The sequence below is a fragment of the Salvelinus sp. IW2-2015 genome, linkage group LG18 (assembly GCF_002910315.2).
Source record: "Salvelinus sp. IW2-2015 linkage group LG18, ASM291031v2, whole genome shotgun sequence".
In the NCBI taxonomy this organism is placed as follows: domain Eukaryota; kingdom Metazoa; phylum Chordata; class Actinopteri; order Salmoniformes; family Salmonidae; genus Salvelinus; species Salvelinus sp. IW2-2015.
The window spans coordinates 8,111,028-8,133,894 of record NC_036858.1 but is presented as its reverse complement, the minus strand read 5'-3'; the positions used below and the strand labels follow the sequence as shown (position 1 = coordinate 8,133,894).

At 44.9% G+C, this 22,867-nt stretch overlaps 2 protein-coding genes across 2 annotated transcripts in view; one reads left to right on the top strand and one right to left on the bottom strand.

Annotated features, from left to right (window-relative positions):
- Nucleotides 1–12,638, top strand: part of usp22 (ubiquitin specific peptidase 22) — a 54,260-nt gene extending 41,622 nt beyond the window's left edge. Inside the window, exons 5-13 of the mRNA XM_070448273.1 lie at nucleotides 3,336–3,503; nucleotides 3,896–4,043; nucleotides 6,300–6,405; nucleotides 8,033–8,191; nucleotides 8,472–8,598; nucleotides 8,775–8,866; nucleotides 9,990–10,052; nucleotides 10,207–10,356; nucleotides 11,243–12,638. Of these exons, the coding sequence (XP_070304374.1) occupies nucleotides 3,336–3,503; nucleotides 3,896–4,043; nucleotides 6,300–6,405; nucleotides 8,033–8,191; nucleotides 8,472–8,598; nucleotides 8,775–8,866; nucleotides 9,990–10,052; nucleotides 10,207–10,356; nucleotides 11,243–11,285 (1,056 nt within the window). The 3' untranslated portion in view covers nucleotides 11,286–12,638. The remainder of the gene's footprint in view (nucleotides 1–3,335; nucleotides 3,504–3,895; nucleotides 4,044–6,299; nucleotides 6,406–8,032; nucleotides 8,192–8,471; nucleotides 8,599–8,774; nucleotides 8,867–9,989; nucleotides 10,053–10,206; nucleotides 10,357–11,242) is intronic.
- A 475-nt stretch (nucleotides 12,639–13,113) lies between these two features.
- On the bottom strand, nucleotides 13,114–19,159 carry LOC111978202 (tumor necrosis factor receptor superfamily member 13B). Its single transcript, XM_024008122.2, has 4 exons — nucleotides 18,281–19,159; nucleotides 15,610–15,726; nucleotides 14,369–14,653; nucleotides 13,114–13,834 (listed from the first exon to the last, which is right to left on the bottom strand). The coding sequence occupies exons 1-4, from the start codon at nucleotides 18,393–18,395 to the stop codon at nucleotides 13,581–13,583; spliced, it is 771 nt and encodes a 256-aa protein (XP_023863890.1). The 5' UTR covers nucleotides 18,396–19,159; the 3' UTR covers nucleotides 13,114–13,580.
- Between the last annotated feature and the right edge of the window lie 3,708 nt (nucleotides 19,160–22,867).

Genomic DNA, 22,867 nt, shown 5'->3' with positions numbered 1-22,867 from the left:
AAGGCCGTGGGAAGACGTAGGATTGAAAAGGACCAGGGTAAGGAGCTAGGATAAAAGGACCAGGGTAAGGAGCTAGGATGAAAAGGACCAGGGTAAGGAACTAGGATGAAAAGGGACCAGGTAAGGATCCTAGCTCCTTACCCTGGTCCCTTTTCATCCTAGCTCCTTACCCTGGTCCCTTTATCCTAGCTCCTTACCCTGGGCTTTCCCCTTTCTGTGTTTCCAAATATGAAGAAACACAATGACGGGATAAGCGATATGGCAGAAGGAAGTTCCAAGGCTTGGTGGTGTCATTGCCATATTGAACACACCAGACCTGCAAACACAGAAGGGTTAGAAGAAGGAGTCCGGGACTAACACAAGCCTGGTCTGCATCTCTCTTTCTGGGTGTAGTTCATTCCCTATGAGGTTCACTGTGATGACAGCAGCTGCAGTGCAGACTGTGGGTGTCTGGAGCACATGGGTGGATAGAACTCCCAGTCTCTCCTGAATCTCATTGCAGGGACTCCAGTTGGATGTGTCTGAAAATGTGTGCGCAAGAGAGAAATATACACAGTAGTGTTAGGTACTAAATACACCAGACAACAAGGAAAAGCTCAAACCAAGTTTATTCACCCAATGGGTCAGACAGCTGAACAGACAGGCATGTTCCCACCAGTACAAGTGTGTGTGTGTGTGTATATATATATATACCCTACTTTAGGTGAAGTCTCCTCCTTTTCTGAAAGTTAAGTGATACGGGTAATAAACTGTTCCTTCTCCCGTAATGTGACCTGACATGACCTCTGCCCCCATTCCTCACTAATCCACAGCTCTCCACCCTTATCAGTGACCACAACCATGCGACTGCCTTTCCCCTTACTCAGTAACATTCCAAGCCCCTATCCATATCCAACCTTCATTGACCCCACCATATACATTCCTCCTACAGATAACCATTCACTTCTGGTGTAGCAAGTAGTTCAAATTACARCCCAACAACTGAAGCCAGACTGTGGCCCTTCTCCTTTCCACAGGATAACTGATGTCTAACAATAACGGGAACGTTCCGTATTCTCCTCTGTCCCTCAAGTACCATGAACAAGGAGATTTCATATTTCAAGTTCAGAAGTCAGAACCCATCAGWAGTATGTTATCGATCTGGGTTTTCTGTAGTGCTGTCCATTGGGGAAATAAAACCTTCCTCTCCTCCCTTTCTCACCCCTCATCCACTCAGCGAGGGAGCAGCTCGGCTCACACTGAGATGTAGAATCAATGGTGTTAAACAGCGTCGCTGCAGGCTACTGCTAGCCGCTCGCTGTCCCTCTCCTCTCGCTCTATGCTAAACGTAATGAGGTTGGATGAGATGAAAAAAGACCAAGTCTAAATGTGTTTTTGTCAAGCTGCCTGTGTGTGTGTGTGTGTGTGGCTGAGTCCAAGTACATTGAACCTGAATGAAGCCTAGGTGACACACAGAGAATGGTGCATGATGGGGAATGTGTTCATGTCCAGAAGGCAGAAGCCTCCTCGCTCTCTTGACAGGTGCTCGCAACTGGATCTGCTTGTCTTCTCCTCAATCCCTCTCTCGTTCCGTTCCTCGTCCCTGTTTTCTCTCTTAACTAAACTCCCAGGGTTGTAACRTGAGCAGGTGGTCAGGAACAAGGCCTTGGAGCAGGTCCAGGCTTCAGAGCATGGCATTTAGCCTCCGTCTGTGTGTGTCTGTGCAAGAGGGAGACAAATATTCAGTAGTATGTTATTATCGATCAGGGGTTTATGAAGTGCGGTACAGTGGGGGGAAATGACCTTCGTTTCGCATCCCTCTCTTTCTCACCCCTCCTCCACACAGCGAGGGAGCAGCTCAGAGATGGAGAATGAATGGTGTTAAACGGCATCGCTGCAGGCTTCTGCTAGCCGCTAACCACTCGTGTTCCCTCTGTGCTCTCGCTCTCTCTCTCTCTCTCTGTCTCTCTCTCTCTTTCTCTCTCTCGGTCTCACTCTCTCGTGAGAAATATCAAATGTGATAATTTTTTTGTCAAGATGCGCTCTTGCCCGCTTAGGAAAGACACAGAGAAYGGTGCACTGTGGGAGGTGTTTTCATGTCCGGAAGGGAGCGACCTCCTCACTCTTGTCTCTCCCTCTCCATCCCTCCTCATTTTCCCTCCATCTCTCTTTTTCTTGTAACTAAACTTCTAGAGGGAGCAGCTGGTCAGGGCCAACGTGTGTTGCGTGTGTGCCTGGTCTCACCTGTCAGGGACGCCCATCTCTCTGGGTCTCTTACCCTGTTGTCCTGCCAGTTTGGGGCTGCTGTGTTCACTCCAACCTTCCTCTAGGGACCACTGTGGCCATCTGTGATAGTGTGGCCTCCACTGGTTCTCGTTTACTGTGGTGCTTTTGGCACTGGAAATTATATTCAAGATGTGTTTTCTCTGTCTGTCTGTTTCTGTCTGTCTCTCTCTCGCGCTCTCTGTCTCTCTCTCGCGCTCTCTGTCTCTCTCTCTCGCGTCTCTGTCTCTCTCTCGCCGCTCTCTGTCTCTCTCTCGCGCGCCTCTCTGTTCTCTCTCTCGCGCGCTCTCTGTCTCTCTCTCGCGCTCTCTGTCTCTCTCTCGCGCTCTCTGTCTCTCTCTCGCGCTCTCTTCTCTCTCTCGCGCTCTCTGTCTCTCTCTCGCGCTCTCTGTCTCTCTCTCGCGCTCTCTCTCTCTCTCTCGCGCTCTCTGCTCTCTCGCGCTCTCTGTCTCTCTCTCGGCTCTCTGTCTCTCTCTCGCGCTCTCTGTCTCTCTCTCGCTCTCTGTCTCTCTTTCTCGCGCTCTCTCTGTCTCTCTTTCTCGCGCTCTCTTTCTCGCGCTCTCTGTCTCTCTCTCGCGCTCTCTGTCTCTCTCTCGCGCTCTCTGTCTCTCTCTCGCTCTCTGTCTCTCTTTCTCGCGCTCTCTCTGTCTCTCTTTCTCCGCTCTCTTTCTCGCGCTCTCTGTCTCTCTCTCGCGCTCTCTCTGTCTCTCTCTCGCGCTCTCTCGTCTCTCTCTCCGCTCTCTCTGTCTCTCTCTCGCGCTCTCTCTGTCTCTCTTCTCGCTCTGTCTGTCTCTCTCTCACGCTCTCTTTCTCGCTCTCTCTGTCTCTCTCTCGCGCGCTCTCTGTCTCTCTCTCGCGCTCTCTCTGTCTCTCTCTCGCGCTCTCTCTCTCTTCTCGCTCTGTCTGTCTCTCTCTCGCGCTCTCTGTCTCTCTCTCTCGCGCTATCTGTCTCCTCCTCTCGCGCTCTCTGTCTCTCTCTCTCGCGCTCTCTGTCCTCTCTCTCGCGCTCTCTGTCTCTCTCTCTCGCGCTCTCTGTCTCTCTCTCTCGCGCTCTCTGTCTCTGTCTCCCCTCAGGTCTTCGAGGTCTGATCAACCTGGGAAACACGTGTTTTATGAACTGCATCGTCCAGGCCCTCACCCACACCCCCCTGCTGCGGGACTTCTTCCTGTCCGACAGACACAAGTGTGAGATGCAGTCCAACTCCTGTCTGGTGTGTGAGATGTCACAGCTCTTTCAGGAGGTAAGGGCTTAAAAATATATTTCTCTTTCAGTCTCACACGCCTCCTTTCTCCTACCTCTTTCTCTCTCAGCCCACCTCTACAGCTGTCTAACCAAAGCTGTCTAACCTTCATCCGTCTCAGCCCAACTATCTTTTCTTTTCTCCCTCTAAAACTATTATTGTGGACGTACTTAGAACGTAGTATGGTTTAAGTGCCTGTTTCATCCCGCCCCTTCTCCAACCTTCATTTTCTCCCTCATCCCTCTTATTTTCTCTCGCATTTCTCTTATTCACCTTTACTTTCTTTCTCTCTTCATCCCCCTCTCTCCTTGTTCCATTTTTATCTGTCCCTCTTTTCCACGTCCTCTGCCTCTCCTAATGTTTCCCTTTTCGTCCCCCTCTCTCTCTCTCAGTTCTACTCGGGCCACCGCTCGCCCCACATTCCCTTCCGGCTGCTGCACCTGGTGTGGACTCACGCACGTCACTTAGCGGGCTACGAGCAACAGGATGCCCACGAGTTCCTCATCGCTGCCCTGGATGTGCTGCACCGCCACTGCAAAGGTCTGCATCATAGTACACGCGCGCACGCACGCACAGACACWCACATACACACTACATTATAAGCCTTAGAACTACCTTGTGCATACGRGAAGTATTCAGACMCCTTGACTTTTTCCACATTTTGTTACTTTTACAGCCTTGTTGAATTGGATAACATTTTATTTCTCATCAATCTACACACAGTACCCCATAATGACAAAGCAAAAACAGGTTTTTATAAATATTTGCAAATTTATTAGATTTTCTTTTTTTTAACTCACATTTTACATAAGTATTCAGACTCTTTACTCAGTACTTTGTTGAAGCACCTTTTGGTAGCGATTACATCCTCGAGTCTTCTTGGGTATGACGCTACAACCTTGGCACACCTGTATTTGGGGAGTTCCTCCCATTCTTCTCTGCAGATCCTCTCAAGCTTTGTCGGGTTGGACGGGGAGCGTCACTGCACAGCTATTTTCAGGTGTCTTCAGAGATGTTTGATCGGGTTCAWGTCCGGGGTCTGGCTGGGCCACWCAARGACATTCAGAGACTTGTCCCGAAGCCACTCCTGCATCATCTTGGCTGTGTACTTAGGGTTGTTGTCCTGTTGGAAGGTGAACCTTTGTTTATGTGTAACTCTGTTGTTTTTGTCGCACTGCTTTTGCTTTATCTTGGCCAGGTTGCAGTTGTAAATTAGAACTTGTTCTCAACTGGCCGACCTGGTTAAATAAAGGTGAAATWAAAAAAATAAAAACATTCACCCCACTCTGTGGTCCTGAGCGCTCTGAAGCAGGTTTTCATCAAGGATCCCTCTGTACTTTGCTCCGTTCATCTTTCCCTCGATCCTGACTGGTCTTCCAGTCCCTGCCTCTAAAAAACATCCCCACAACATAATGTTGCTACCACCATGCTTCACCGTAGGGATGGTGCCAGGTTTCCTCCAGACGTGACTGTTGGCATTCAGGCCAAAGAGTTCAATCTTGGTTTCATCAGACCAGAGAATCTTGTTTCTCATGGTCAGAGAGCCTTTAGGTGCCTTTCGGCAAACTCCAAACGGGCTGTTTCCGTCTGGCCCCTCTACCATGAAGGCCTGATTGCTGGATTGCTGCCGAGATGGTTGTCCTTCTGGAAGGTTCTCTCATTTCCACAGAGGAACTCTGGAGCTCTGTCAGAGGCCATCGGGTGCTTGGTCTTGGTGGTTCCAAACTTCTTCCATTTAAGAATGATGGAGGCCACTGTGTTCTTGGGGACCTTCAATGCTGCGGACATTTTTTGTACCCTTCCCCAGATCTGTGCCTCTCTACAATCCTGTCTCGGAGCTCTTCGGACAATTCCTTGACCTCATGGCTTGGTTTTTGCTCTGACATGCCATGTCAACTGTGGGACTTTATATAGACAGATGTGCGCCTTTCCAAATCATGTCCAATCAATTGGATTTTTCACAGGTGAACTCCAATCAAGTTGTAGAAACATCTCAAGGATGATCAATAGAAACAGGATGCACCTGAGCTCAAGTTTGAGTCTCATAGCAAAGGGTCTGAATACTTATAAAACAGAAATATCTTATTTATATATTTTTAATAAATTTGCAAAAAATGTCTAAACCTGTTTTCGCTTTGTCATTATGGGGTATTGTGTGTTGATTGATGAGGATAACTAGTCTTTTAGATTAAAGCAGTAATGTAACAAAATGTAAAAAACAAAAAGGGAAGTGGTCTGAATACTTTCTGAATACACTGTATATACAGAGACGCATATATTACACAGATTTACACACACACACACACACACACACACACACACACACACACACACACACAGATTGTAGAAAGCAGACTGCTCTACTCAAATGGCACCCACACTCTCTACTTCAGCCACAGTCAACGGGTGGGAGGAAAAGCAGGAATATGAGCGAGGGGGAGACAAGGAACTGCAGAGGAGGGGAGTGTGGGAAATGGCTGTGCTGGTCTGCTAACTGCCCCGATCAGGCTGATGGCCTGGATGAGATGAGAGGCAGATAACTGACTGCCTGGATGAAATGAGATGCAAATGACTGACTGGCAGCCTGGATGAGATGAGCTGAGAGGTTACTAATTGACACAGACACTCTACATAAAAGCGCTGATTGTSTTTGCTTGGCTCTGTGTCGTCCTCCACCATCCCTCTCTCTCTCTCGTTCCCTCTCTGATATTGTGGTAAGGGGGAGGGGAGGGTTGATATGGTAGTTCGACATGCTTTGATTCTCAATCGTGTGTCCGTGTCCCTGTGCTCACCAAGGAGATGACAACGGGAAGAAGGCTAACAACCCCAATAACTGCAACTGCATCATCGACCAAATCTTCACTGGAGGCCTGCAGTCTGACGTCACATGTCAAGTCTGCCAGTAAGCTCTTGTGTGTGTGTGTGTGTGTGTCATTGTTTTTTTTCCTTCTATGTGACATTTATGCTTCATCCTTACTTTGTCTCTGTCTCTCTGTCTGTGCTCATGTTGCATCATGTTTTACATCACTCAGTGTCAGACTTGGTCTGACCCCCTCTCCTCTGCAGTGAGTCAGGGAGAGTGGGACTGATTTGAACAGACACACACCACCCACTGTTTCACTCCCTCTGCTGTAGCAGGCCCYCTACTGGACAGTGTAGATTGACAGTGTTCTATCCCCACCTGGTGGACACTTGGAGCATTGCACAATCTTTGTTTGATGCATTGATTTAGAAAMCTTTGTGCAACATTTTGAATACATAAACTCAGCAAAAAAAGAAACATCCTCTCACTGTCAACTGCGTTTATTTTCAGCAAACTTAACGCGTAAATATTTGTATGAACATAACAAGATTCAACAACTGAGACAATAACTGARCAAGTTCCACAGACATGTTACTAACAGAAATTGAATAATGTGTCCCTGAACAAAAAACAAAAAGGGGATCAAAATCAAAAGTAACAGTCAGTATCTGGTGTGGCCACCAGCTGCATTAAGTACGGCAGTGCATCTCCTCCTCATGGACTGCACCAGATTTGCCAGTTCTTGCTGTGAGATGTTATGCCACTCTTCCACCAAGGCACCTGCAAGTTCCTGGACATTTCTGGGAGGAATGGYCCTAGCCCTCACCCTCTGATCCAACAGGTCCCAGATGTGCTCAATGGGATTGAGATCTGGGCTCTTCGCTGACTATGGCAGAACACTGACATTCCTGTCTTGCAGGAAATCACGCACAGAACGAGCAGTATGGCTGGTGGCATTGTAATGCTGGAGGGTCATGTCAGGATGAGCCTGCAGGATGGGTACCACATGAGGGAGGAGGATGTCTTCCCTGTAAGGCACAGTGATTAGATTGCCAGCAATGACAGCAAGCCCAGTCCGATGATGCTGTGACACACCGCCCCAGACCGATGTTCGGATGTACCGAGCCTGTGCAGGTGTTACACGTGGTCTGACACTGCTAGGACGATCAGCTGTCCGTCCTGTCTCCCTGTAGCGCTGTCTTAGGCGTCTCACAGTACGGACATTGCAATTTATTGCCCTGGCCTCATCTGTAGTCCTCATGCCTCCTTGCAGCATTCCTAAGGCACGTTCACGCAGATGAGCAGGGACCCTGGGCATCTTTCTTTTGGTGTTTTTCAGAGTCAGTAGAAAGGCCTCTTTAGTGTCCTAGGTTTTCATAACTGTGACCTTAATTGCCTACCGTCTGTAAGCCGTTAGTGTCTTAACGACCGTTCCACAGGTGCATGTTCATTAATTGTTTATGGTTCATTGAACAAGCATGGGAAACAGTGTTTAAACCCTTCTGTGAAGTTATTTGGATTTTTACGAATTATCTTTGAAAGACAGAGTCCTGAAAAGGGGACGTTTCTTTTCTTTTTTTTGCTGAGTTTACATGCAAACAAATATTGTCAGTGTTGTGACTACTTATATGGTGGGGGTCTTAAGAAAGTTCCATAAGCTTCAGATCTGTCAAAGCCCAAACCTTACAGTGCCATTCCCTCAGACTCCTCCCCTCTCGTCCTGTAGCGGTGTTTCCACGACGATTGACCCGTTCTGGGACATCAGTTTGGACCTGCCGGGGTCGTCCACGCCCTTCTGGCCCCTCAGCCCCGGGGGGGACGGCAGCACACTCAACGGAGAGAGCCACCTCTCCGGGGCCACCACGCTCACAGACTGTCTTCGCAGGTACTACTCATACCTTTATCTCGGTTTCTTCCTCTCTATTTCTCTCTTTCTCTATCCCTCTCTCCATCTATCAAAGGCCACCACTCTGACTGTCTTCTCCGGTATCTCATTACTATTCTTCACTTCCATATCACTTCCTGTTTGTCTCTCTAGTCTGCTGTCCAGCTCTCTCCACATCAATGGAGACACCACCAATCTCTTTCACACACACACACACACACACACACACACACACACACACACCCGGAGTGTGTTCTGACCATGGTCCCGTCTTCTGCAGGTTTACCCGACCAGAGCACTTAGGGAGCGGCGCCAAGATTAAGTGTAGCGGTTGCCATAGTTACCAGGAGTCCACCAAACAGCTGACCATGAAGAAGCTCCCCATTGTGGCGTGTTTCCACCTCAAAGTCAGTGTGTGTGTGTTTTCTCTGTATTTGTGTAAAAGGTAGTGAGAGCTCCAGGTTTAGTTCCCTTTTCCACTTCAAACTCATGTCCTACCGCTGTTGTYTCTACCCGCTCTCTCTTTCTTCATGTTTTTCACTCTCCTCTTTCTCTCCTCTTTCTCTCTTCTCCCCCTCTCCAGCGGTTTGAACACTCAGCGAAGCTGCGGAGGAAGATCCCTACATACGTCTCCTTCCCCTTAGAGCTGGACATGACTCCCTTCATGGCCTCCAGGTCAGTCTGAACAATGAGCCAGGCCCACCGTGGAAAAGATGAGGGCTGCATCTCAGTAGTCTGAAGTTAATTCCTCGTATTTTCGCCAGGTGAAGTCACCAAGTGAAAGTCAGCCCTCTGATGGTCTCCTTGCTATGTAGCTTTCACGTTGCGATTCTCAAATCAGTGCTAACGAAGGAAAGGAGACAAGGAARGGAAGCCCCTTGAGTCAACTGAGATGCAGCCCTTCTCTGTCAGAATTAAATAGGTGTGTGTATGCGCTGTCTGACCAACCACGTCCATTTTCTGTGTGTTTAATTGGTGTGTTAACTTAATTAGCCAAACACAGGTGTGTGTGTGTACACATTAATGCAGAACTCCCTGTGCGCATCCCCTGATGCACAGCATGTCAAAACAACACCTGCTGCTGAGGGGGACTCAGATCACTCTCCTCCAGAGAGGAAGAGCGATGCCTGTGTGTGTGTGTGTGTGTACACATTAATGCAGAACTCCCTGTGCGCATCCCCTGATGCACAGCATGTCAAAACAACACCTGCTGCTGAGGGGGACTCAGATCACTCTCCTCCAGAGAGGAAGAGCGATGCCTGGAACTGCATCAGTTAATTGACTGAATGAATGTGTGGGTCTGTATGAAAGAGATGTGTTATATTGGTGTAGAGGTGGGAATGTAATCTCTAGGGTTAGTGTCACACCAGGCAGTCAGTCAGGGGCCTCGTTGGAAACCGTGCCTGGCAGGGTGAGGTGTTAATGTCATAGCTAACTCGGCTTAATAGGGGTGCTTTAGGATTCATTGTAATCTACATGTGCGATATTCAAGGGATCATTCACCCAAATTACAAAATCACATTGGTTTCCTCGCTGTAAGCAGTCTATGGACAAGGTGAGACGGCAATCCATGCTTTGGTTTAGTTTCCCTGGTACTGTTAGCGGTAGCATGTGGCCGCGGTGACAGGGAAACTAAACCAAAGCATGGATTGCCGTCTCATCTTGTCCATAGACGGGTTAAGGAAAACCAATATGTGATTGTCATTTTGATGAACTATCCCTGGAGTGAAGCCTGCGGATGGCTTAGTAGGACCGCCTTTGTTCATCATTGCTGACATGTTGTCTGTGTGTCTTTCAGTAAAGAGAGCAGGATGAAYGGACAGTACCAGCAGTCGGTAGACGTGTTCAACAACGACAATAAGTATGTGCGCTGTCCCTCTAACAATGCTACTAGGTTGCATATAAAGAACAATATAATGACAGTGAATTGGCTCTTACTTACTCTCTTGCTTTGACTTGAACCAATTCTCATCCATTTTCTGCCTGGCTTCCTATCTCCTGTTCTCTCCCTCCAGGTATTCTCTGTTTGCGGTGGTCAACCACCAGGGCACTCTGGAGAGCGGTCACTACACCACGTTCATCCGGCAGCACAAGGACCAGTGGTTCAAGTGCGACGACGCCGTCATCACCAAGGCCAGCATCAAGGACGTGCTGGACAGCGAAGGGTAAGCTCTGAAAATATCCTAAGTTTGAACTGTGGTCATAACAAGTCATATTTGTTCACAAAAGTAGTACACTGGGCCTTTACTAGTATTAGCAGACTGATATGTAGACGTCTGTAGCACGGGCAGACTATTTATTTTGGCAGAAAAGGTAGCTGTATAATATAGAACAGTATCTTGCAGGATTCAATAGTTGGAATTGTAAGAGTTGACTGGAATCCAGAAAAGAACAAAACCCTGTCCTCAGACATGGACATCAAAAGGTGTAAAGACCCAAAACATCCACATCAAATGAAATATTTTTCTTGATCAAATATATCAAGAAAGTATTTTTATATTCCACAAGTATTATCAGATTAACTGTTTTGTACAGATAATGCTGGTTTACATTTTTTCACAAAAGTAGTGCGCTGGGTGTCTACTAGTCCTGTATTAGCGTACCTATATAGACATCTTCAGCGTGGGCAAAACATTTTCTTTCTGCATTTGCCCCACCCCTTAGGCTTTTCTATTTTATTTAACTAGGCAAGTCGATGAAGAACAAATTCTTATTTTACAATGACTGCCTACCAGGGAACTGCCTTGTTCAACGACAGATTTTTACCTTGTCAGCTCTGGGATTCGATCCAGCAACCTTTCGGTTACTGGCCCAACCCCAGTAGTGATTTCAAATTAATATCTGACCCTGTATTACTGGTTAGGGGCAGGTTTGACCTAGTCCAGCTAGGTCCGCTCCAAATGTAATCCAAAACTCCGTCTYCCCTTTCGGGTTGATGTGTCATGATGCAGTAACCTCTACCTTCTGTTGTTCATACTTTTTTCATTATCATTTAATAATTACTTGTATGTATCAGTGTGAAATCTTATCGTTGAATCTCTCTGTTCTCAGGTACCTCTTGTTCTACCATAAACAGTTTCTGGAGTACGAATAGCCACCTCCCTTCTTCAGCACTGATGTCAACAGCCACCAAGAGACTTGCAACAACAAGATGGCGACATGACGCACGCCTACCTGAAACTCTACATCAGTGACGATTGAAGCTGRGGGAATGGAGGGAAAGGAAAATGAATCATGCATTCTTTCTGAGTAAAGGACACTCCAAAACCAATCTGCACTGAAGCTACTCGGATCTACTTRATAAGGAGGAAGAGAGGAGAGGGGGAGGGAAGATTGCAAGAGGGGGAGGGGGGGAGTGTGACTATGGAGGCCTTGTTGGAAGAGAAGTCGCTTCCTTTGCTCTCGATCTCCCTCTCTTTCTCTATTCTTGTTTCAGACAGATGGGCAGATGGAGGGACAGACTGACCGTGGGCACATCTCATAAAAACTTCACATTCAGTTATTTGATCATTTCTGAAATCCATCATTCCACCCACACATACACCCATCTACAAGTGACCAAGCATTTTCAAAGGYGGAAATATATTTGATTGTCTAATTTCTTTATGCATCATTATTGCGCTGACTGCAAAACAAGCTGACAAATGGTATTTACAATATTGCAAAGACAAAAGTGGTTACTATAATCGTTGTTTGTGACTTTTTAGTAAAAAAAATACTGTATGATTAATCTAACATCTATTTTTTAACTACGGAAAAAGACTTGAGTTGAAGAAGCGGAGTGTTCTGTGAAAAAGCTATCCTCTTTTGTGTTTTACTATTCGCGATGGCAGCGAAAATACATAACTATATTTTTATAATTCATTTTWGTTCTTGATTATGGTTTCCCATCCTCCCCTCTGCCTCGAACAACCCCGGTCCTTGTTATGTTGTGCAGTCATGTCTTTTTCAAAAAGAGACCGTTTCACGCTTGTTCGTTTCTTGCACTGATGGTATAATTCTTGTGTTGCTGACATGGTGGGGAATTTGTTTCAGGTGATGCGTTGTTGTGAATAAGAAAAGGGCTGGCACATTGTGTATCCTGCCGGAGACGATGGCTCGATCTGACAGTGTTAAACCTTGTCCACATGTTTCTCTAATTCCGTGTATGCGCGCACGCACGTGTGTTGTGCATATGTTTGTGTACTGAATCAGTACTTCCCATTCAGCATGCTGTCTACGATGGATATAAAGTCGGTGTCGGAGAGTTTTTTTTGTGGTTTTTTTTCACATCGTGTATGTTAAAGTATGTATGTATGTATGCTAAAATAAGAAACCAAGGTATAAACTGAGTTACTTTATCGGCCAAGGATCATTATGGTCTAGTCAAGACTACATCCCCAACACTTTATCTGCTGCAAGAACTGGACACTGATGGTGAGACCCAAAATAAAAGCCTATATCTTTACTCGCCCGTATGCTGCATGGTTTTATTAGCTTGTTGAACATTTACTRGAGGTCTTTCATGGCACATGGAGGCCACCCGCCTGTGAATGTCCAGCCAGGTCACCTGTCGGTATTTGATGTCCGTCCATGTCTGAGCACGTCGGAAGACGACGTGGAAACCGGCCACTAGGGTCAACAGTGAATGCGTAAGCATCCGCCTCTGGTGCCAAAGGTTGCATGTTCAAATCCAGCAATAAAAAATATGTCCTTGAGATTTGTGTTTTAAGCCTATCCCAAACCATAACCCTTACCGTAAATATTCAGAGTTAATGCCTAACCTTAAACACTTTGTAATTTGACGTTTGAGAAACATGGATGAACGTCTAATTCTGACAGAGGTAGTTGTGATGTCTCCCGAGAGACGGAGAGGGTGTCCTAATTTGACCATTTTTGTTGCTGAGAATTTTCTTGCACAACAGGAAATGCAAACATGTGTATTCAAGGTTTTAAAAAGGCTTTTAAAGTTTGTAATCTCCACTTTTTAAAATGTCAGACTTGCTTTGCCCTATTGAAAAATCTATCAACCACTACAAAAATGTCCATTAATTATAATCCACATAATTCACATTTCTTGTTGCTGCAGGATTAGTTTCCTGCTGTAGAAAACTGGCTCAAATGAAGATCCAACATCTGTACAGGCATATATAATGTTCTGTCACTCGCTTCTGTCTCACTCCAGTTTCTCCTGTATCCTTCACCACCTATTAATTTCTGCTCTCCAGACTGCTCACACATTTGATCTTGGGACAGTTTTTCTTCCCCCCCCCCCACTAATTGTTCAGGTTAGGATTGGGGGAGAAGTTAATCCTAGATCTGTACTTAGGGGAAACTTCACCCTGGAGTGGGCGGTATCAGATCTGTCCAGAGTTGTTTATTTAGTGTCCAGTCTGGTTCAGTTCTGCAATCAGAAGCTGGGCTGACTGGGGGAGCAAATTATTCTCTGTGATGATCCACACTGAGGGGCTCTGGTAGAAGAGTGGAGGTGCTGGGGGACAGCCTGCTGGTAGAGGGTGAGTGGGGGTCTCTGCTGCTTCTCTCCCCTGCCAGGCACTCCGAGGTCAGGGAAGCAGTGGACACACACACAAGTCTCTGTGGGGCTGGACGAACGGCTCAGTGTCACACTGTTTATCTGGAGCAGGGATGGATCCATCAGGCAGTCTAAAGATGGTACGTACACACACACACACACACAGGTTATCTCGCTCTAAAAGGAGCCATGTTGAGTTAAAAGATTGTGATCTTGGATCACCACTGTGATTAATATTATTTGACCCTGCTGGTCGTCTATGAACATTTGAACATCTTGGCCATGTTCTATTATAATCTCCACCCGGCACAGCCAGAAGAGGACTGGCCACCCCTCATAGCCTGGTTCCTCTAGGTTTCTTCCTAGGTTCCTGCCTTTTCTAGGGAGTTTTTCCTAGCCGCCATGCTTCTACACCTGCAWTGCTTGCTGTTTGGGGTTTTTCGGCTGGGTTTCTGTACAGCACTTTGTGGCATCAGCTGATGTAAGAAGGGCTTTATAAATACATTTGATTGATCTTTTTTTTTTTTTTTACCTTTTAGATCTTAATGAATATTCACAAATGGACAGGGGTGGGCCTGATCCTAGATCAGCACTCCTATTCTGAGTGGCTTTATGAGGATGTGACCTGTGCTACCTTTTTACACTAGATGTGTGCCCAAACKGACCTTTGGAGGACTGGCTGTGCTGGTTAGGCTCTTGGCCCTTCTGGCCTTCATGACCCTGGGTGTGACTGTTCTGTGTGGCCCCTGGTCGGGRGGGCCTCCTCAGCAGCACCAGCAGAGCCACAGACAGGGTCAACAGCAGCAGAGTCAGACACAGGCCCAGCAGAGAGTACACCAGGATGGCTGAGTTAGGCAGGCTTCTGGGTAGGTAGCCCCCCCTGATGGTGTGGTTCTGGAAGGCATTCCCATCCACGGGCCTCAAGATTCCATTCAAGGCAGGCTGTTGGGCTTGAGGGAATTAAATGACTTAAATTAAATCCTTATGTACCCTGCAATACCGTCCATGTAATGTGAAGTGAGTCGTAACGTAGCGTATGCACCATTTCCAAATGTCAACGCTCTACCTCTAGACGGTTCTCAGTTCTGAACATCATCAAAGCCAAATGCATTTAATCCCAAAGTTATCTTATTTAAATTTGACTGAATTAGAGAGAACACCAAATGGCACCCTATTCTCAATATAGTGCTCTACTTTTGACTAGGGCCTTATGGGAGGGTACCGTTTGGGACATTACATTTCAGCTAGCCCAGCTGTGTAATCCTGAGGTAATGAAGCACCTGGCTGGGTAAAGGGCATTTGAAAAAGGAATTGGTTTGCTCAACTCAAATGTTTGTAGAAGAAAAAAGTATTTGGTTGCTGGGTTCAAAAGGCATATATTTTAATAAAGGAAAAACCTACACTCTGGATTATTCTTTACGTTTTAATGTATTTWTTAGCAGCAGCAGAGGTCAGAGCAAACGGCCACAGCCTTGACCAAACGCTGACGAAGACTGTGGCCGAAACTTGTCCGTTTGCTCTGACCTCTGCTTCTACAATATATTTTTTTTTAAAAGGGCATTCAAACGTAAAGAATATTCCAGTGTGTGTGGGTTTTTCCTTTAAAGAAATGTATGACAAGCTGCTGCATTTGTGAAGGGGTCGCTTGCATGTCAGTTGTTATACATATYGGATCGACTGCCAGAAGCTCTTTTGGAGATGGCTGTATGCTCAATTAATTACTTAGTAGTGTACAAACTATTATGACGGTTTGAGTGTTACAGAGAGAGATAACAAGAGACAAAGAGAACATTTAGCACCTAATATTCTGATGAAAAAGGGTTTGCTAAGTGAGCGTCCTATATGTTTTGTAATAGCTACAACATACTGGGCGGATGTATAGTACTTCAGAATGCTGTTCACTCACTCTGACACTGGTGGGAACACTCTGAGGGATGGCTGCCACACACYGCAGCACACCTCAGACACTTCTTCAACAGCCTGTCATAGTACTGCCCTGTGACCGCCTTACACCCCAGAGACACTGGCACAGACAGACACACACAATGGCACAGGGATGGTCTGAGTATTATAACATGCATGGTATATTCTTCCTGTGTTTTGACACAAAATGGCTACCATGTACAGTATCAACCATGATTCCAGTAGGCTATACATGTTACTTAACACTACAAAAATGGTATTGAGATTAATTGACCTTTTGTATTATCCTTTTACCACTGATACAACACCATATGATTAAATACAACATGTATATGTAATTAAAAACAGTGCCTATCAATMATTCACCCCCGTTGGATTTATTCACATTTTATTGTGGGACTAGAATTTATTTTTATTGTTTTATTAAATGTCAATGAGCTATACATTATACTCTGTCAAGCTGGATGAAACATTTTATTTTTTATGAATGAAAAATATAACACTAATATACACTGAGTTCACAAAACATTAGGAACACCTTCCTAATATTGAATTGCACCCCCTTTTGCCATCAGAACAGCCTCAATTCGTCAGGGCCATGGACTCTACAAGGTGTCAAATGTATTCCACAGGGATGCTGGTCCATGTTGACTCCAATGCTTCCCACGGTTGTCAAGTTGGCTGGATGTTTTTTGGGTGGGGGACCATTCTTGATACACACRGGAAMCTGTTGAGCGTGAAAAACCCAGCAGCGTTGCAGTTCCTGAAACACTCCAACCAGTGCGCCTGGCACCTACTAACATACCTTGTTCAAAGGCACTTCCATATTTTGTCTTGCCCATTCACCCTCGGATTGTGTATGTGTGCCATTCATTGTCTCAAGGCTTAAAAATCTTCATTTAACCTGTCTCCTTCCCTTCATTTACACTAATTGAAGTGGCTTTAACCGGTAACATCAATAAGGGATCATACTGTAGCTTTCACGTCGATTCAGMTGGTCAGTCTGTCATGGAAAGAGCAGGTGTTCTTAATGTTTTGTACACTCAGTGTATATTGACTAGATAAGTATTCACCCCCTGAGTCAATACATGTTAGAAACACCTTTTGGCAGCATTTACAGCTGTTGAGTCTTTTTGGGTAACTCTCTAAGAGCTTAGCACACCTTGATAATACTCTTCCCATAGATTTTCAAGTAGATTAAGTCAAAACTGTAACTCAGCCACCTAGGAACATTCACTATATTCTTGGTAAGCAACTCCAGTGTAGATTTGGCCTTGTGTTTTCAGTTATTGTAAATCAGTCTCCCAGTGTCTGGTAGAAAGCAGACTGAACCAGGATTTTGCCTGTGCTTAACTCCCTTCTCTTTCATTTTATCCTGAAAAACTCCACGGTCCTTGCCGATGACAAGCATGTCCATAACATGATGCAGCCACCACCATTCTTAAAATGTGGAGAGTGGTACTCGGAGGTGTGTTGTGTTGGATTTGTCACAAACATAACGCTTTGTATTCAGGACAAAGTGTATTCCTTTGCCACATTTTTTCCAGTATTACTCTGCCTTGTTGCAAACAGAATGCATGTTTTGGAATATTTGTATTCTGTACAGGCTTCCTTTTTTTCCCCTCTGTCATTTAGGTTATTATTGTGTAACTACACTGTAGTTACTGATCCAGCCTAGTTACTGATCCAGCCTCAGGAGAAAACTATCACAGCCATTAAACTCTAACTGTTTTCAAATCACCAAGGACCTTATAATGAAATCCAAGAGAGATTTCCTTTCTCACCGGCAACTCAGTTAGCAAGGACGCCTGTATCTTTGTAGTGACTGGGTGTATTGATACACCATCCAAAGCCTAATCAATAGCTTCACCATGCTCAAAAGGATATTCATCATCTGCTTTTTATTTTATTTTAGCCCATCTACCAATCGGTGCCCTTCTTAACAAAGCATTGGAAAATCTCCCTGGTCTTTTTTGTTGAATCTGTGCTTGAAATTCATTACTCAACTGAGGGACCTTACAATTAGCTGTATGTGTGTGTGGTACAGAGATGGGGTAGTCATTAAAAAAAACTTGTTAACACAGAATCCATGCAACTTATTATGTGGCTTGTCATTTTTACCCCTGAACTTACTATTTAGTCTTRCCATAACAAAGGGGGGAATACTTCTGCAACCAAGACATCTCAGTAATATATTTTTTATTAATTTGTCAAACAAAAATATAATTTTGACAATGGAGTACTTTGTGTAGATCAGTGACCAAAAAAAATCACAATGAAATCAATTTGAATCCCACTTTGTAATGCAACACAAGGGGTGAATACTTATGATAGGCACTTTATCGCTATGTATAACTTTGTAGATTGAGTCCACAGGAGGTTGGTGGCACCTTAATTGGGGAGGGTGGGCTTGTGGTAATGGTTGAAGGGGAATAGGTGGAATGGTATCAAATATGTCAAACACATGGGATCCATATGTTTGATGCCATTCCATTTACTCTGTTCCAGCTATTATTATTACCCGTCCTCTCTTCAGCAGCCTCCACTGATTGAGTCATATGGACAATCATACGGTGTATTGGCCTCTCACTGACTTCTCAAGTCAGTGTATGTGTTATTGCCCCCGGCGAGCGTTTGTGTGTATGTGAACTTACCACAGTACTCGATGCATCTGAGGTGGCGATGGGGCTGCTGGCAGACCATCTGACAGGTCAGACACTTCCTGACCAGGCGGTCCCAGAAGTAACCCTCAGAACAGCCTAACCCCATGGCTCAGTTCGGGTGTCAACTCACACTCTGACTCACTGAATGACAGATGGGGAAGTCAAGGTCAGTTCATGGGATCCTTGTGTAATTTGTATTTGTATTTATTAATGATCCCCATTTAAGTCCGCAGCTACTCTTCCTGGGGTCCAGCAACATATAGGCAGTTATATACAAAAAAAAATTACATTACATTTCATAACACTTAGTAATCAGTCTTGGATCACTTTAGTTATACACTATATTATCCTGTCCAACTAGCTCCAGAATATATCAGAAGAGAGGGCAAGGCTCCAAAAACAACTCAATACAACTTCAAAGATTTAAATGACATTTTCTTGACAGAGGAATACTGCGCTGCGCTCTACTGGGCACAGAATCACTGAGCCGGAGAAAGTACACATGYTCAACGTATGAAGCTGCGCCTCGCCTTGTTCTTCATAAAATTGACTCATACATTTGTTCTYATCTGTGCATTTGCTTAAACAATTCTCCAGCAGTATCATGTAAGGCCTTTYACTACGGATTTGATTCCTTTCACCACACGTGACGTTATCATGGTGTGGTTGTTGGTGTTACACTCTATAGCATAAACAATGGCTCATTGTATACACCCGTAAGTATTCAAGGCATGATGTTGATCTTTCATGTCTGGATATCCGATTAGTAAACGTTTTTCCCCCCTTCTTAAAAATTAAAGACTCCGTCTTTTAAAAAGTTATAAGCCATGAACAGCATAACCAACTCACATGTACATTTTAAAAATGCATCTCGTTTTAAAGACTCCATCTTTTAAAAAGTTATAAGCCATGAACAGCATAACCAACTCACATGTACATTTTAAAAATGCATCTCGTTACATAATGTAATAAAACAAATATCATATGACTTACCTACAGAGAGATGAAAGACATGTATGGACCTTTGCTTGAAATGTGCCTCTCATGCAGTGACATTGGGCTACATGTATTTGAGTTGGGGGCTGATTTGGGTACAACCGCAATGTCTTTTCTGGGACTTCCCCCTTGCACAGAAGGTGAGCTACTCTCTTGTTATGGTGAGTCATGCTTGATAGGTGTGAATTGTGACTAAGATTTTGAATTTTGTCATGTCTATTCATATACTTTTACTAAGCAATATGAACYTACCTACCTTTCCCAAATATTGAATGAGACAGTATGTTATTTACAGTGGTCTGTTACATTGGTAAAATGTAATGTAATGTAGACTGCGGACTCACAGCAGCCTTGTAGTATGATGAGGATTTGGAGAGCAATATAAAGCTCTTATTTAAGCAAGTCCCGAGGAGGTGTGGTTATATGGCCAACATACCACGGCTAAAGGCTGTTCTTAAGCATGACGCAACGCGGAGTGCCTGGACACAGCCCTTAGCTGTGGTATATTGGCCATATACCACACCTCCTCCCCTTTCTAAAGTCTTMGAAAGCCAAGTTAATAAACAGATCACTGACCATTTCGAATCCCACYGTACCTTCTCCGCTGGTCACGKGTGCACATCAGCCACGCTCAAGGTACTAAACAATATCATAACCGCCATCGATAAAAGACAGTACTGTGCAGCCGTCTTCATCGACCTGGCCAAGGCTTTCGACTTTGTCAATCACCGTATTCTTATCGGCAGACTCAATTCCTTGGTTTCTCAAATGACTGCCTCGCCTGGTTCACCAACTACTTCGCAGACAGAGTTCAGTGTGTCAAATCGGAGGGCCTGTTGTCCGGACCTCTGGCAGTCTATGGGGGTACCACAGGGTTCAATTCTCGGGCCGACTCTTTTCTCTGTACATATCAATGATGTCACTTGCTGCGGGTGATTCCCTGATCCACCTCTACGCAGACGACACCATTCTGTATACATCTGGCCCTTCTTTGGACACTGTTAACGAACATCCAAACAAGCTTCAATGCCATACAACACTCCTTCCGTGGCCTCCAACTGCTCTTAAACGCTAGTAAAACCAAATCCATGCTTTTCAACCGTTCGCTGCCGGCACCCGCCCGCCCGACTTGCATCGCTACCCTGGACGGTTCTGACCTAGAGTATGTGGACAACTACAAATACCTAGGTGTCCTGCTAGACTGTAAACTCTCCTTCCAGACTCATATTAAATATCTCCGATCCAAAATCGGCTTTCTATTCCGCCCTTAAAGCCTCCTTCACTCACGCCGCCAAACTTACCCTAGTAAAACTGACTATCCTACCGATCCTCGACTTCGGCGATGTCATCTACAAAATAGCTTCCAATACTCTTCTCAGCAAACTGGATGCAGYCTATCACAGTGCCATCCATTTTGTTACCAAAGCCCCTTATACCACCCACCACTGCGACCTGTATGCYCTAGTCGGCTGGCCCTCGCTACATATTCGTCGCCAGACCCACTGGCTCCAGGTCATCTATAAATCTATGCTAGGTAAAGCTCTGCCTTATCTCAGCTCACTGGTCACGATAACAACAGCCACCCATAGCACGCGCTCCAGCAGGTATATCTCCCTGGTCATCCCCAAAGCCAACACCTCCTTTGGCCACCTTTCCTTCCAGTTCTCTTCTGCCAGTGACTGGAACGAATTGTAAAAATCGCTGAACCCGGTGACTGATATTTTCCTCACTAACTTTAAACATCAGCTATCTGAGCAGCTAACCGATCGCTGCAGCTGTACATAGTCMATCTGTAAATAGCCCACCCAATCTACCTACCTCATCCCCATATTGTTTTTATTTACTTTTCTGCTATTTTGCACACCAGTATCTCTACTTGCACATCATCATCTGCTCATTTATCACTCCAGCGTTAATCTGCTAAATTGTTATTACTTTGCTACTATGGCCTATTTATTGCCTACCTCCTCACGCCATTTGCACACAATGTATATAGACTTTTTTTAATTTTTCTATTGTGTTATTGACTGTACGCTTGTTTATTCCATGTGTTGAGTTGAGTTTATTTTATTTTTACAGGGACAGTGCACATTAATCAACGTTTCAGTAAAAGTGCCGGTTTCAGCCAGGCGGCTAATTTTCAACCGCAGTACCTGGGCAGGTTATTAAAAACAATTACAATATAGACAATCATTGAGCAGTGAGCACACGCAGAGCAACATAGGACAAAAAGCAACAAGACAAAATCCATAAAAGCAACAAAGAGTGTTTCCATACCTCACAAGCTACAGACAACATGGTAACTCTGTGTTGTTGATTGTGTCGCGCTGCTTTGCTTTATCTTGGCCAGGTCGCAGTTGTAAATGAGAACTTGTTCTCAACTAACCAACCTGGTTAAATAAAGGTGAAATAAAAMATKTAAATAAGAGCTTTATATTGCGCTCCGAATCCTCCTCATACTACAAGGCTGCTGTGARTCTGCAGTCTCCGTTACATTACATTTTACCAATGTACCATGAGCCAGTGACACACAACTATAGAGCCATATACCACAAACCCCAGAGGTGCCTTGTTGCTGTTATAAACTGGTTACCAACGTAATTAGAGCAGTACAAATAAATGTTTTGTCATACCCGTGGTATACGGTCTGATATACCACARCTGTCAGCCAATCAGCAGTCAGGGCTCGAACCACCCAGTTTATAAATTGCAATAGACTTACATGGCCGTCTCACTATGCTATTTGAAAGAGCGTGGACGCATCTGTCCTGCGTAACCATATTCTGTTTCATAGGTCACTGTTGATGAATACAGATCTAGACCTACATATACTGCAAATCAGTGTTTGTCTTCACATGCATGTGAGTCGTTTTTAGATTGGAATGTTGGGAGTTTAAACCACGGCCGAGTCATACAAAAAACGGTAAAAAATGGGACTTGATGCGTCTCTGCTTGGCACTCAGTATTAAGGAGATAGATTGGGGGTGTAATTGTACGTCAAGCTGCTTCATGCTACAGAAATTCCTATGAGCATTCTGGCTCATGCAAGACTACTTAATAAATTTAATAATAATAACACTTTTGCAAAGGAAGGAATTTGCAATGACTTCACAGCAAAGTAATTATGCATGGGTGTTGAGTCACTGTGAAACTAAAATTGGCGACGCATAATTACACCCTCCTCTGCACCTGGTGTACAAGTTCTCTGCCAGCCTGAAGTAGATTTCATGTAGAAACAGGCAAACAGTTCACCTACAGAAACYTACTAACCCTCAGAATAGACCTACAAGAAACAGATGTTCAGTCAAATAGGAGGAAAAAGGAAGACCACGCAAGTCAACACACTCATCTCAAAAGCTAACAGATTAGTCAACCCAAATGAGTATAGCCATCCATTTTCAAATGTAACTGCTTTTAATTGCAAGTAGTAGTCGTAGTAACAGCAGTAGCAGAAGCAACAATATGACATATTTACAAAAACCATTCAGGATCTCACAATGTCTGTTTGTTTGATTGTGCATCTGTATGGACAAAGAGCCTTCTTTAATCCTATCAGAGTATGTACATTCAGGTCCATAATTA